Source organism: Oncorhynchus kisutch, linkage group LG20 (genome assembly GCF_002021735.2).
Source record: "Oncorhynchus kisutch isolate 150728-3 linkage group LG20, Okis_V2, whole genome shotgun sequence".
NCBI lineage: Eukaryota > Metazoa > Chordata > Actinopteri > Salmoniformes > Salmonidae > Oncorhynchus > Oncorhynchus kisutch.
This window is the reverse complement of record NC_034193.2, coordinates 7,655,091-7,670,434: the sequence shown is the minus strand read 5'-3', so window position 1 is coordinate 7,670,434 and position 15,344 is coordinate 7,655,091. Positions and strand designations below refer to the sequence as shown.

The following is a 15,344-nucleotide window of genomic DNA, read 5'->3' as shown; positions in this document are numbered from 1 at the left end:
AGATGCACTCAAAAAATAGATCCATCAGAGCTGGAAATGAAAAGGGTGGGTGCTTAACAAATTATACTGATGACTGATCATGTAAGGGAGACGGGGTGGGAATTGTTGTACGTGGGTTTAAATTTGACTGTGTTCCATGTAATGTCCTTACAAGCTGTAGCCAATAATAGATGGCATATTATATAACCGGCCACAGGATATCTATTCACACCGTTGAAATGACAATGTATTTGTTTTGCTTGTCAATTATGTAAATAGCTATTTTTTTTCCCTGTTTTTAAAATGGGGAATCTGTGATTGTTACATCTATTTAATGACTCAAATGAGTGATCTATAGCCATTTTGATTCTTGAAGAGTAAATTCTAAATTACTCATGAACTTAGATCAAACGGCAGGGTAGCCTAGTGGTTAGAGTGTAGGGACGGCAGGTAGCCTAGTGGTTAGAGTGTAGGGGCGGCAGGGTAGCCTAGTGGTTAGAGTGTAGGGACGGCAGGGTAGCCTAGTGGTTAGAGTGTAGGGACGGCAGGGTAGCCTAGTGGTTAGAGTGTAGGGACGGCAGGGTAGCCTAGTGGTTAGAGTGTAGGGACGGCAGGGTAGCCTAGTGGTTAGAGTGTAGAGGCGGCAGGGTAGCCTAGTGGTTAGAGTGTAGAGGCGGCAGGGTAGCCTAGTGGTTAGAGTGTAGAGGCGGCAGGGTAGCCTAGTGGTTAGAGTGTAGAGGCGGCAGGGTAGCCTAGTGGTTAGAGTGTAGGGGCGGCAGGGTAGCCTAGTGGTTAGAGTGTAGGGACGGCAGGTAGCCTAGTGGTTAGACACAAATATAAGATTGTGTACTCCATTGTTTGTAAACAATGGGATTGTAAACAAACACTGTATAGCCTCAAAACAAGATTCAAACAATAATCTTGATGTCACGGATGGTTAGTCCTTGCAATAATTCCACCGTCTATACATTTGCGAGTGGTTAAATTTCTCCAGCCCCATCGCTCAGCTGTATACCGAAAAAGTGGTGGGGCGGGTTTGTTGTTTTGAATCCCAGATTCCCCCTTTAATAAAGGTCTCTATCATCATACATTTATTTTCCGTAAATTTAAAAAAAATGTTTGTTTCTCTGGGTTTGTGTGATCAATATCTTGTCTATTGAAATCTAGAATCTATTAGGCATTATTTCTATGTTGTAACCAGTGTGTTTTGCCTTATCTGTCTGCAGCACCTGTTTCCTGATGGGACCCGTGAAGCAGCTGAAGAGAATGTTTGAACCGACCAGACTGATAGCCACCTGTGTTGTGTTGGTAACTACCCACTGCACATCCACGTATTCAACTGTTAAATAGCCTATCTTCTGCTTATAGCCTAGCTTCTGCTTATAGCCTAGCTTCTGCTTATAGCCTAGCTTCTGCTTATAGCCTAGCTTCTGCTTATAGCCTAGCTTCTGCTTATAGCCTAGCTTCTGCTTATAGCCTAGCTTCTGCTTATAGCCTAGCTTCTGCTTATAGCCTAGCTTCTGCTTATAGCCTAGCTTCTGCTTATAGCCTAGCGTCTGCTTATAGCCTAGCGTCTGCTTATAGCCTAGCTTCTGCTTATAGCCTAGCTTCTGCTTATAGCCTAGCTTCTGCTTATAGCCTAGCTTCTGCTTATAGCCTAGCTTCTGCTTATAGCCTAGCTTCTGCTTATAGCCTAGCTTCTGCTTATAGCCTAGCTTCTGCTTATAGCCTAGCTTCTGCTTATAGCCTAGCGTCTGCTTATAGCCTAGCGTCTGCTTATAGCCTAGCGTCTGCTTATAGCCGAGCGTCTGCTCATAGCCGAGCGTCTGCTCATAGCCGAGCGTCTGCTCATAGCCGAGCGTCTGCTCATAGCCGAGGGTCTGCTTATAGCCGAGGGTCTGCTTATAGCCGAGGGTCTGCTTATAGCCGAGGGTCTGCTTATAGCCGAGGGTCTGCTTATAGCCGAGGGTCTGCTTATAGCCGAGGGTCTGCTTATAGCCGAGGGTCTGCTTATAGCCGAGGGTCTGCTTATAGCCGAGGGTCTGCTTATAGCCGAGGGTCTGCTTATAGCCGAGGGTCTGCTTATAGCCTAGCGTCTGCTTATAGCCTAGCGTCTGCTTATAGCCTAGCTTATAGCGTCTGCTTATAGCCTAGCTTATAGCTTCTGCTTATAGCCTAGCTTATAGCGTCTGCTTATAGCCTAGCTTATAGCTTCTGCTTATAGCCTAGCTTATAGCTTCTGCTTATAGCCTAGCTTCTGCTTTAGCCTAGCGTCTGCTTTAGCCTAGCGTCTGCTTTAGCCTAGCGTCTGCTTTAGCCTAGCGTCTGCTTTAGCCTAGCGTCTGCTTATAGCCTAGCTTCTGCTTATAGCCTAGCGTCTCAGTGCAAGAGGCGACACTACAGTCCCTGGTTCGAATCCTGGCTGAATCCCATCCGGTTGTGATTGGGAGTCCCATAGGGCGGCGCACAATTGGCCCAGCATCGTCCGGGTTTGGCCCGGGGGTAGGCCGTCATTGTAAAAATAAGAATTTGTTCTTTAACTGACTTGCCTAATTTAAATAGAGGTTTAGTAACATAACATTTACATGAGATTGACATTTTATAAAAGTACATACACAGATGTCCTTGTCAACTAATGTTAAGTTAAACAACCCACAGCAGCCTTTCTCACTCGGGCTGACTTTGCTGAGAGCTGCTTTATTGAAGACAGGTTTTATTTACTATGACTGTGATGATAAGTGATTGTCTAGCTAGGTAAATGCTTAGGTTTAGTCTGTTTTTTCCTCTACACAGCTGCCCCTTAAGCCTAGCATGCTGATATCAGCAAACAGAGAAGCTGCATCCCCACTTTCAAAATAGGGAAACTAACTAACGTAAAGTAACGCAAACGTAACGCAACCCCCCCCCCCCCCCCCCCCCCCCCACCTGCAATAAAGTTTTCAACTTTGAAAACACAGTGTCACAGTATGATGCGTTTTGGATGTATATCTCCTTTAAGACACTGGTTTAGTGTTCCATGATACTTCTGTTCTTAAGGGATAGTCTGCCACTAGTTTAGGACAGACGGACACTAGTTTAGGACAGACAGACACACTGGTTTAGGACTGACAGACACACTGGTTTAGGACTGACAGACACAAGTTTAGGACAGACACACTGGTTTAGGACAGACAGACACTAGTTTAGGACAGACGGACACTAGTTTAGGACCGACAGACACTAGTTTAGGACCGACGGACACTAGTTTAGGACCGACAGACACTAGTTTAGGACAGACGGACACTAGCTTAGGACAGACTGACACTAGTTTAGGACAGACAGACACACTGGTTTAGGACTGACAGACACACTGGTTTAGGACAGACACTAGTTTAGGACAGACACACTGGTTTAGTGTTCCATGATACTTCTGTTCTTAAGGGATAGTCTGCCACTAGTTTAGGACAGACGGACACTAGTTTAGGACCGACAGACACTAGTTTAGGACAGACTGACACTAGCTTAGGACAGACTGACACTAGCTTAGGACAGACGGACACTAGTTTAGGACCGACAGACACTAGTTTAGGACAGACGGACACTAGCTTAGGACAGACGGACACTAGCTTAGGACAGACGGACACTAGCTTAGGACAGACGGACACTAGCTTAGGACAGACGGACACTAGCTTAGGACAGACGGACACTAGCTTAGGACAGACGGACACTAGCTTAGGACAGACGGACACTAGCTTAGGACAGACGGACACTAGTTTAGGACCGACGGACACTAGTTTAGGACCGACGGACACTAGCTTAGGACAGGCGGACACTAGCTTAGGACAGGCGGACACTAGCTTAGGACAGGCGGACACTAGCTTAGGACAGGCGGACACTAGCTTAGGACCGACGGACACTAGCTTAGGACCGACGGACACTAGCTTAGGACCGACGGACACTAGTTTAGGACCGACGGACACTAGCTTAGGACAGACGGACACTAGCTTAGGACAGACGGACACTAGTTTAGGACAGACGGACACTAGCTTAGGACAGACGGACACTAGCTTAGGACAGACGGACACTAGCTTAGGACCGACGGACACTAGCTTAGGACCGACGGACACTAGCTTAGGACAGGCGGACACTAGCTTAGGACAGACGGACACTAGCTTAGGACAGACGGACACTAGCTTAGGACAGACGGACACTAGCTTAGGACAGACGGACACTAGCTTAGGACCGACGGACACTAGTTTAGGACCGACGGACACTAGCTTAGGACAGGCGGACACTAGCTTAGGACAGGCGGACACTAGCTTAGGACAGGCGGACACTAGCTTAGGACAGGCGGACACTAGCTTAGGACAGGCGGACACTAGCTTAGGACAGGCGGACACTAGCTTAGGACCGACGGACACTAGCTTAGGACCGACGGACACTAGCTTAGGACCGACGGACACTAGTTTAGGACCGACGGACACTAGCTTAGGACAGACGGACACTAGCTTAGGACAGACGGACACTAGTTTAGGACAGACGGACACTAGCTTAGGACAGACGGACACTAGCTTAGGACAGACGGACACTAGCTTAGGACCGACGGACACTAGCTTAGGACCGACGGACACTAGCTTAGGACAGGCGGACACTAGTTTAGGACAGACGGACACTAGCTTAGGACAGACGGACACTAGCTTAGGACAGACGGACACTAGCTTAGGACAGACGGACACTAGCTTAGGACAGACGGACACTAGCTTAGGACAGACGGACACTAGCTTAGGACAGACTGACACTAGCTTAGGACAGACTGACACTAGCTTAGGACAGACGGACACTAGTTTAGGACAGACGGACACTAGCTTAGGACAGACGGACAAGTTTTTCCATGACTGAAAAAGTCTAAACATTTTAAATGGCAACTTAAAGAGTGACTGTAACTCCCGATGTATCCTCCTGTTTTAGATTTGGTTGATTTAGGAAATGCTAGCAGACATGTCTGATTTCAAACGTGAGTTGGGTCCAGGGTGTTGTTCGATGTGGGTGTCTCGTGCGTGTTCGCAGGTGGGAAGAGTTAGCCAAATTATTTAGCCAATTGGCTTCAGCCGGCTGGTGTACGACCATGGCAAAGGTAGTTTGACTTTGGATAGCCCATCTCCGGGGCTATAAATTACACCATTTTGAATGACACAATGTTTTAATGTTCCACAACTTTTTAGTTTTGTAATTAAACACTTGTATATCAATTTCTAAAATGTATAGTTGGTTTGAGGTTGGAATTCGTTGTTGAAATTTGGAGATATTGTCATTTTAATATAATGTCCTTACGTACATTGTGTAATTTACAAATGGTCCCGAACAAGCCCCATTGAGATATCCAAAGTTTACCCAAATTTACCACAGGTATTACGATCAGGTCGTGTGTAGTTGCACTCTGAGTTGATGATTACTTGTGTGCGGCCAGCTGTGGACATGTGGGCAGGATTAAAACAAACCTTCATTTACGTTCTGACGCAGACATGACTACAAGTCTCACAAAACTAATACCTGTGGTAACCGCACGCGACTTGATCGTAATACCTGTGGTAAATTTGGGTCAAAATTATCCTATTTACATTTCGTAGTCAATTTTGGGATGCCAAATAGGCTGTTTTCTAAAAAAAAAATATATATTTTTTTAGGGTCAGTTACTCTTTAAGGTTGATCTGCAGTTAGGGCAAGTCAAAACGCACAAAGCAGAGTGGTGATCTGATGTAAATCCCTCACAGTAGATTTCACATGAATCAAATTATGCGTTAATCACAGTAGAATAGATAATATGTTAATTTAACCAATATTCAGAAGGTTTACTTTTGTTTTTATCTTTCAGCTCTGTCTCGTTTTGACTCTTTGTGCAGTTTTCTGGGTAAGTATCTGAAAGCCTCTAAACAGTTCAGTAGCCTACATTGTGACCCTAACCCAGCGTATCCCAAACTCAGTCCTGGGGACCCCAAGACATGCATGTTTAGTTTTTTTTCCCCATAAATCTACACAGCTGATTCAAATAATTGATGAGCTTGATGATGGTTTGATTATTTAAATCAGCTGTGTAGTGCTAGGGGGCAACACCCCCAAACTTGTACCCTTTTGGCGTCCCCAGGACCGAGTTTGGGAAACGCTGCCACGTGTACTATAACAAATCTACAACACAGCTGTTTGACAAAAGACGTGAGATTGGTTCTGTCTCTGTAGTGGCAAAAGAAGGGACTGGCCATCATCTTCTGCATTCTACAGTTCTTAGCAATGACATGGTAAGTAACACTATCCTCTCACACTTTATTTTAAGAATGTGAAATGTCAGAATAATAGTAGAGAGAATGATTTAATTTCAGCTTTTATTTCTTTCATCACATTCCCAGTGGGTCATACGTTTACATACACTTAATTAGTATTTGGTAGCATTGCCTTAAACAATTTAAACTTGGGTCAAATGTTTTGGGGAGCCTTCCACAAGCTTCCCACAAAAAGTTGGGTGAATTTTGGCCCATTCGTCCTGACAGAGCTGGTGTAACTGAGTCAGGTTTGTAGGCCTCCTTGCTCGCACACGCTTTTTCAGTTCTGTCCACACATTTTCTATAGGTTTGAGGTCAGGGTTTTGTGATGGCCACTCCAATACCTTGACTTTGTTGTCCTTAAAAGCATTTTGCCACAACTTTGGAAATATGCTTGGGGTCATTGTCCATTTGGAAGACCCATTTGCAACCAAGCTTTAACTTCCTGACTGATGTCTTGAGATGCTTCAATATATCCACATAATTTTCCTACCTCATGATGCCATCTATTTTGTGAAGTGCACCAGTACCTCAGAATTTCCGAGGTCACCCTCCTCTCATGACCTCCGAGCCCCCCAGAGGTCACCCTCCTCTCATGACCTCCGAGCCCCCCAGAGGTCACCCTCCTCTCATGACCTCCGAGCCCCCCAGAGGTCACCCCTCTCACGCTCACGTTTTGTTCCGGCATCTCCCGATTTACAAATTCTGCTCTGGCAAGATCTGAAAACAGCCTTTGGTGGAGGGAACCCCTCAAACGTTAATGAATTAGAGCCGTTTGCTGCTGAAGAGTGGGCCAGGTTGTCAGTAGAAAGGTGCAGCAAGCTACAAGAAACATTTGTTGGCAGTTATCTTGACTAAAGGCTTTGCAGTTGCAGTTTGGAAAATCTAAAAAACGTGTGGAGACCAGAAGTGTTTGTCAAATTCAATTGATTTATTTTTAGGAGAAATTGGGAATTATTTATGGAAAGTGAAAGATGTCCATATATTTGGTCGCAAATGTATCACAATCAACCTTCTTCAAAAGAGACGCTATCTGCAACGTCAGTGCTGGTAAACTTTTCCTCCTTTGGTACCTTTGCACGATGTCATAACACACCTACACAGTCTTCTATTGCTCACTTATCACCAGACTGCAGTTCACTTGATGGGGGGGGGGGGGGGGGGGTTGAACTCTTCTGTGTCAACGAGAGCAGAGCTGACTTGGCGCCAGCTGATTGGCTCACTGGGCTCGTGCGTATGCTGAATCCAGTTCATGGGTAAAACCCTTAGACGTGCACGTACTGTTGTACCTGCCTTTACTTCACTGACTTGGTTTGTTGTTGCCGTATCATGTTTAAAATGGTGTTCAAATACAGTAGACAACAAATGGACAATAAAAAAAATCCTAACAGCATATATTGATGAAAGAAGACCAGCCTGCTGGCCTTACTGGGTGGATAGGAACATTAACCCCAGCTGTTTAGGAGAGGCATCACACCTTAATGATAGGAACATTAACCCCAGCTCTTTAGGAGAGGCATCACACCTTAGTGATAGGAACATTAACCCCAGCTCTTTAGGAGAGGCATCACACCTTAGTGATAGGAACATTAACCCCAGCTCTTTAGGAGAGGCATCACACCTTAGTGATAGGAACATTAACCCCAGCTGTTTAGGAGAGGCATCACACCTTAATGATAGGAACATTAACCCCAGCTGTTTAGGAGAGGCATCACACCTTAGTGATAGGAACATTAACCCCAGCTGTTTAGGAGAGGCATCACACCTTAATGATAGGAACATTAACCCCAGCTGTTTAGGAGGGGATTCACACCTTAGTGATAGGAACATTTAACCCCAGCTGTTTAGGAGAGGCATCACACCTTAATGATAGGAACATTAACCCCAGCTGTTTAGGAGAGGCATCACACCTTAGTGATAGGAACATTAACCCCAGCTGTTTAGGAGAGGCATCACACCTTAGTGATAGGAACATTAACCCCAGCTCTTTAGGAGAGGCATCACACCTTAGTGATAGGAACATTAACCCCAGCTGTTTAGGAGAGGCATCACACCTTAGTGATAGGAACATTAACCCCAGCTGTTTAGGAGAGGCATCACACCTTAGTGATAGGAACATTAACCCCAGCTGTTTAGGAGAGGCATCACACCTTAATGATAGGAACATTAACCCCAGCTGTTTAGGAGGGGATTCACACCTTAGTGATAGGAACATTAACCCCAGCTGTTTAGGAGGGGATTCACACCTTAGTGATAGGAACATTTAACCCCAGCTGTTTAGGAGAGGCATCACACCTTAGTGATAGGAACATTTAACCCCAGCTGTTTAGGAGAGGCATCACACCTTAATGATAGGAACATTAACCCCAGCTGTTTAGGAGGGGATTCACACCTTAGTGATAGGAACATTAACCCCAGCTGTTTAGGAGGGGATTCACACCTTAGTGATAGTAACATTAACCCCAGCTGTTTAGGAGGGGATTCACACCTTAGTGATAGGAACATTAACCCCAGCTGTTTAGGAGAGGCATCACACCTGGTATAAAGGCTTGTCTAGTTCTGTTATTTCTGCCGGGGTGTTCCCTATACCTGCACCCAGAGGGGAGTAGTTCAGAGTCCAGGTCCTTGGGTCTTAAAAGATTTTATGAGCCTTGCTAAGGGCCCTGACCTTAAAGATCTCATCCAAGCCTGTGTTTGACTCAAAGTACCTTGCCTACCCTGGACACAACCTGGCTGGCAGGATCTCTGACTGTTATCGTACTGTTGTACCTGCCTGTCCTGGATACAACCTGACTGGCAGGATCTCTGACTGTTATCGTACTGTTGTACCTGCCTGTCCTGGATACAACCTGACTGGCAGGATCTCTGACTGTTATCGTACTGTTGTACCTGCCTGTCCTGGATACAACCTGACTGGCAGGATCTCTGACTGTTATCGTACTGTTGTACCTGCCTGTCCTGGATACAACCTGACTGGCAGGATCTCTGACTGTTATCGTACTGTTGTACCTGCCTGTCCTGGATACAACCTGACTGGCAGGATCTCTGACTGTTATCGTACTGTTGTACCTGCCTGTCCTGGATACAACCTGACTGGCAGGATCTCTGACTGTTATCGTACTGTTGTACCTGCCTGTCCTGGATACAACCTGACTGGCAGGATCACTTGCAGGTCAATGAAATTTACATGCTGGAAAGCAGGAAGCAAAATGCACTTGTTGACGTTTTTACATGTAGATGTTGAAAGGTTTCTATAGAGGTGTGTATGTTTGCATATTGATTGTGTGTGTGGGTGTGTAACTAGCTGTCATTCCAACCTACTGAGATATCACCTTCCTCTCTCTCACTGTGGTACCTGTCCTAGTCTGATAGATATGTCCTTCCCCTCTCTCACTGTGGTACCTCTCCTAGTCTGATAGATATCACCTTCCTCGCTCTCACTGTGGTACCTGTCCTAGTCTGATAGATATCACCTTCCTCTCTCACTGTGGTACCTGTCCTAGTCTGATATCACCTTCCTCTCTCTCACTGGTACCTGTCCTAGTCTGATAGATATCACCTTCCTCTCTCACTGTGGTACCTGTCCTTGTCTGATAGATATCACCTTCCTCTCTCTCACTGTGGTAACTGTCCTAGCCTGATAGATATCACCTTCCTCGCTCTCACTGTGGTACCTGTCCTAGTCTGATAGATATCACCTTCCTCTCTCACTGTGGTACCTGCCCTAGTCTGATATCGCTTTCCCCCATCTCACTGTTGTACCTGTCCTAGTCTGATAGATATCACCTTCCTCTCTCTCACTGTGGTACCTGTCCTAGTCTGATAGATATCACCTTCCTCTCTCACTGTGGTACCTGTCCTAGTCTGATAGATATCACCTTCCTCTCTCTCACTGTGGTACCTGTCCTAGTCTGATAGATATCACCTTCCTCTCTCTCACTGTGGTACCTGTCCTAGTCTGATAGATATCACCTTCCTCTCTCTCACTGTGGTACCTGTCCTAGTCTGATAGATATCACCTTCCTCTCTCTCACTGTGGTACCTGTCCTAGTCTGATAGATATCACCTTCCTCTCTCTCACTGTGGTACCTGTCCTAGTCTGATAGATATCACCTTCCTCTCTCTCACTGTGGTACCTGTCCTAGTCTGATAAATGTCACCTTCCTCTCTCACTGTTCACCTGTCCTAGTCTGATAAATGTCACCTTCCTCTCTCACTGTGGTACCTGTCCTAGTCTGATAGATGTACCACAGTGAGAGATGATAGTGACATGTCCTAGTCTGATAGATGTCACATTCCTCTCTCTCCCACTGTGTGGTGCCTGCCTGTCCTAGTCTGATAGACATCACCTTGGCAACCACCAGGCGTACACACACGCACGTCTTGGCATAGTACATCACATAGTACATCACATACGCACTCAGACCTGTCTGTGTGTGGGAGTGTATTTCCTGTAACAATCCCTCCTTGGTCCATTGACCGACACAGACGGTCTAAAACAGGCCTATTAGTCAGAATGGAACAGGAATTCCTGCTCACTTCTCAGATGCTCAAATGAGATGCCAAACGTACCAGAATATATTATCCAAATGGTTAATCATTGATCTGGATGTTCTCATGAGGAAGTTAGTTGGTTGTCTGATACTCTAATATCGTATTCTGTATTGATACCCTTTTCTATCATACCCCCTCAGTGAACAGCCCACGTTAACAAAACAGAAGTATTCAGGCCCCTTCCTCTCATTTTGTTACATTACAGCCTTATTCTGAAATGGATTAAATCGATAAAAAATCCTCATCAATCTCTTCACACAATACTCCATAATGACATCACAATAACCCCATAATGACATCACAATAACCCCATAATGACATCACAATAACCCCATATTGACAAAGTGAAAACAGGTTTTTAGAACATTTTGCAAATGGACCTTATACAGAATTTCAAACATAAATAGCTAATTTACATAATTATTCAGACCATTTGCTATGACACTCGAAATTGAGCTCCGGTGCATCCAGTTTCCACTCATCATCCTTGATGTTTCTACAACTTGATTGGAGTCCACCTGTGGTAAATTCAATTGATTGGACATGATTTGGAAAGGCGCACGCCTGTCTATATAAGGTTTTTGTCAGAGCAAAACCAAGCCATGAGGTCGAAAGGAATTGTCCGTAGAGTGCCGAGACACGATTGTGCCGAGGCACAGATTTGGGGAAGGGTACCAAAAATGTCTGCAGTATTGAAGGTCCCCAAGAACACAGTGGCCTCCATCGTTCTGATATGGAAGAAGTTTGGAACCATCAAGGCTCTTCGTAGAGCTGGTCAGCTGTCCAATCTGAGCAATCAGGGGAGAAGGACCTATATCAGGGAGGTGACCAAGAACCCTATGGCCTTAATTTCTAAAAACCTGGGGTCTTATGATGTCATTATGGGGTATTGTGATGTCATTATGGGGTATTGTGATGTCATTATGGGGTATTGTGTGTAGATTGATGGAACAAAACCAATTTAATCCGTTTTAGAATAAGATTCATGTAATAAAATGTGGAAAAAGTAAAGGGGTCTGAGTACTTTCCAAAGGCACTGTAATATTACAACTAAACGTCCCTTTTTCAAGGACCCTGTCTTTCTAAGATAATTAAATAAAAATCCAAATAACTTCACAGATCTTCATTGTAAAGGGTTTCAACACTGTTTCCCATGCTTGTTCAATGAACCCTAAACAATTAATGAACATGCACCTGTGGAACGGTCGTTAAGACACTAACAGCTTACAGACAGTAGGCAATTAAGGTCACAGTTATGAAAAATTCGGACACTAAAAGAGGCCTTTCTACTGACTCTGAAAAACACCAATAGGAAGATGCCCGGAGTCCCTGATCATCTACGTGAATGTGCCTTAGGCATGCTGCAAGGATGCATGAGGACTGCAGATGTGGCCAGGGCAATAAATTGCAATGTCCGTACTGTGAGACTCCTAAGACTGCGCTACAGGGAGACAGGATGGACAGCTGATCGTCCTCCCAGTGGCAGACCAAATGTAACAAGTCCTGCACAACAACTGCCCGAGTTACACCAGGAACGCACAATCCCTCCATCAGCGCTCAGACTGTCCACAATAGGCTGAGAGAGGCTGGACTGAGGGCTTGTAGGCCTGTTGTAAGGCAGGTCCTCACCAGACATTACCGGCACAACGTCACCTATGGGCACAAACCCACCATCGCTGGACCAGACAGGACTGGAAAAAGTTATCTTCACTGACGAGTCGCTGTTTTGTCTCACCAGGGGTGATGGTTGTATTCGTATTTATCGTCGATGGAATGAGCATTACACCGAGGCCTGTACTCTGGAGCGGGATCGATTTGGAGGTGGAGGGTCCATCATGGTCTGTGGCGGTGTGTCGCAGCATCATCGGACTGAGCTTGTTCTCATTGCAGGCAATCTCAACGCTGTGTGTTACAGGGAAGACATCCTCCTCCCTCATGTGGTACCCTTCCTGCAGGCTCATCCTGACATGACCCTCCAGCATGACAATGCCACCAGCCATACTGCTCGTTCTGTGCGTGATTTCCTGCAAGACAGGAATGTCAGTGTTCTGCCACGAAGAGCCTGGATCTCAATCCCATTGAGCATGTCTGGGACCTGTTGGATTGGAGGGTGAGGGCTTGGTCCCATTCCCCCCAGAAATGTCCTGGAACTTGCAGGTGCCTTTGTGGAAGAGTGGGGTAACATCTCACAGCAAATCTGATGCAGTCCATGAGGAGGAGATGTACTACAGTACTTAATGCAGCTGGTGGCCACACCGGATACTGACTGATACTTTTTATTTTGACCCCCCCTTTGTTCAGGGACACATTATTCCATTTCTGTTAGTCACATGTCTGTGGAACTTATTCAGTTTATGTTTCAGTTGTTGAATCTTGTTATGTTCATACAAATATTTTCACATGTTAAGTTTGCTGAAAATAAAACGCAGTTGACAGTGAAAGGACGTTTCTTTTTTTGCTGAGTTTAGTATCCACCCCCTCAGTGAACAAGCCCACGTTGACAAAACGTCACATTACAACTAGTATACAACCTGACCATGACATCACAAAAGAGATTATAGTTGACCCTCTTAAAAGTAATTCCCTGATGATGATGATTATGTATTTAAAATCTTCAACCCTCTCTCCCAGGCCACTCCATTAGGTTTCAGCTTGTCTCAATAACCAGGATGTAATCCTCTTGTTATGGCCAGGCATCATTTATTAAAGGGATAGTTTGAGATTTTGGCGATTTAAGCTCTCCCCCCCCCCCCCCCCCCCCCCCCCCCCCTTTACTTACCCAGAGTTTCGCGCAATGATCGGAAGTCTAGACTACAGGAGCATCTAGCATGCTCTCTACTCCTGTATACTTCTAATTATTGCGCTAACGGCAGTTAGCATTGGCTCCAGAAACTACCTTTAACTTCTTTCAAACTGCGACATAGACAGAGACATACAAATGGTATCCGTGAGTTCACCTGACTCTCTCTGGGTAAGTAGAAAAAAAACAGGGCTTAATTGCACAAATCTCAAACTATCTCTTTAAGGACAGTAACGTGCTCTATTAAAATGGTGTAATTCCTCTGATAGTCTAGTCTCAGTGCAGGCAGTGAATGTCATTATCCCTGTCTTGTATTTATCTTTGTGATAATATTGGGGGGGGGGGGGGGGGGGGATTCAAGACTTAAGCCACATTGAAGGTTTGTTATTCTGCTTGGTTTGTTATTCTGTTATAAGACTGTGTTTTATTATTATTCATATAGCTGGGAGACAAACTGGTCTTTTCATGATGAGTTAGTCTATTGTTTCCACATTTTTTTTAAAACATTTTTTTACCTTTATTTTACCAGGCAAGTCAGTTAAGAACAAATTCTTATTTTCAATGACGGCCTAGGAACAGTGGGTTAACTGCCTGTTCAGGGGCAGAACGACATTTTGTACCTTGTCAGCTCGGGGATTTGAACTTGCAACCTTTCGGTTACTAGTCCAATGCTCTAACCACTAGGCTACCCTGCCGTACCACATTGACCCCATCTCTTTTCATTTTATGTAATGGGAAAGAGTCCATTAATATTGGGTCTGACGATTATATTCCTCTGGTCATACTTTTCAATATGATCTGTATGATCACACCTCCAGGTAGATGGTCTGAGCGAGTCTAGTTCTTTTCAGACCGGGTGGTCTTATGGACAGATACTCCAATCTCCGCTGTGGAGCTTTGTAGCTCCTTCAGGGTTATCTTTGGTCTCTTTGTTGCCTCTCTGATTAATGCCCTCCTTGCCTGGTCCGTGAGTTTTTGTGGGCGGCCCTCTCTTGGCAGGTTTGTTCTGGTGCCATATTCTTTCCATTTTTTAATAATGTATTTAATGGTACTCTGTGGGATGTTCAAAGTTTCTGATATTTTTTTTCAACCCAACCCTGATCTGTACTTCTCCATAATTTTGTCCCTGACCTGTTTGGAGAGCTCCTTGGTCTTCATGGTGCCATTTGCTTGGTGGTGCCCCTTGCTTAGTGGTGTTGCAGACTCTGGGGCCTTTCAGAACAGATGTGTATATATACTGAGATCATGTGACACTGAGATTGCACACAGGTGGACTTTATTTAACTAATTATGTGACTTCTGAAGGTAATTGGCTGCACCAGATCTTATTTAGGGGCTTCATAGCAAAGAGGGTGAATAGATGTGCAAGCACCACTTTTCCGTTTAGAATTTATTAGATTTTTTTTTTAACAATATATTTTTTTCATTTCACTTCATCCAATTTGGACTGTTCTGTGTATGTCCATTACATGACATCCTATTAAAAATATTTTTAAATTACAGGTTGTAATGCAACAAAATAGGACAAATCAAGGGGGTGAATACCTTTGCAAGGCTCTACCTGATTTCCCCCCCTGTGGAACTCTACCTCTACCTGATTCTATACTATACTATAGAAGGCCAGCATCCTGTATATTATAATATAGGCTACCTGATTCTATGCTATACTATAGAAGGCCAGCATCCTGTATATTATAATATAGGCTACCTGATTCTAT

At 44.9% G+C, this 15,344-nt stretch overlaps 1 protein-coding gene across 1 annotated transcript in view; it reads left to right on the top strand.

Moving 5' to 3' along the window:
* The first annotated feature begins 1,271 nt into the window (after window positions 1–1,271).
* The window catches only part of si:ch211-130h14.4 (uncharacterized), a 78,011-nt gene continuing 63,938 nt past the window's right edge, over window positions 1,272–15,344 (top strand). The window contains exons 1-3 of the mRNA XM_031799912.1: window positions 1,272–1,287; window positions 5,831–5,866; window positions 6,193–6,251. Coding sequence (XP_031655772.1) covers window positions 6,249–6,251 — 3 coding nt within the window. The 5' untranslated portion in view covers window positions 1,272–1,287; window positions 5,831–5,866; window positions 6,193–6,248. The remainder of the gene's footprint in view (window positions 1,288–5,830; window positions 5,867–6,192; window positions 6,252–15,344) is intronic.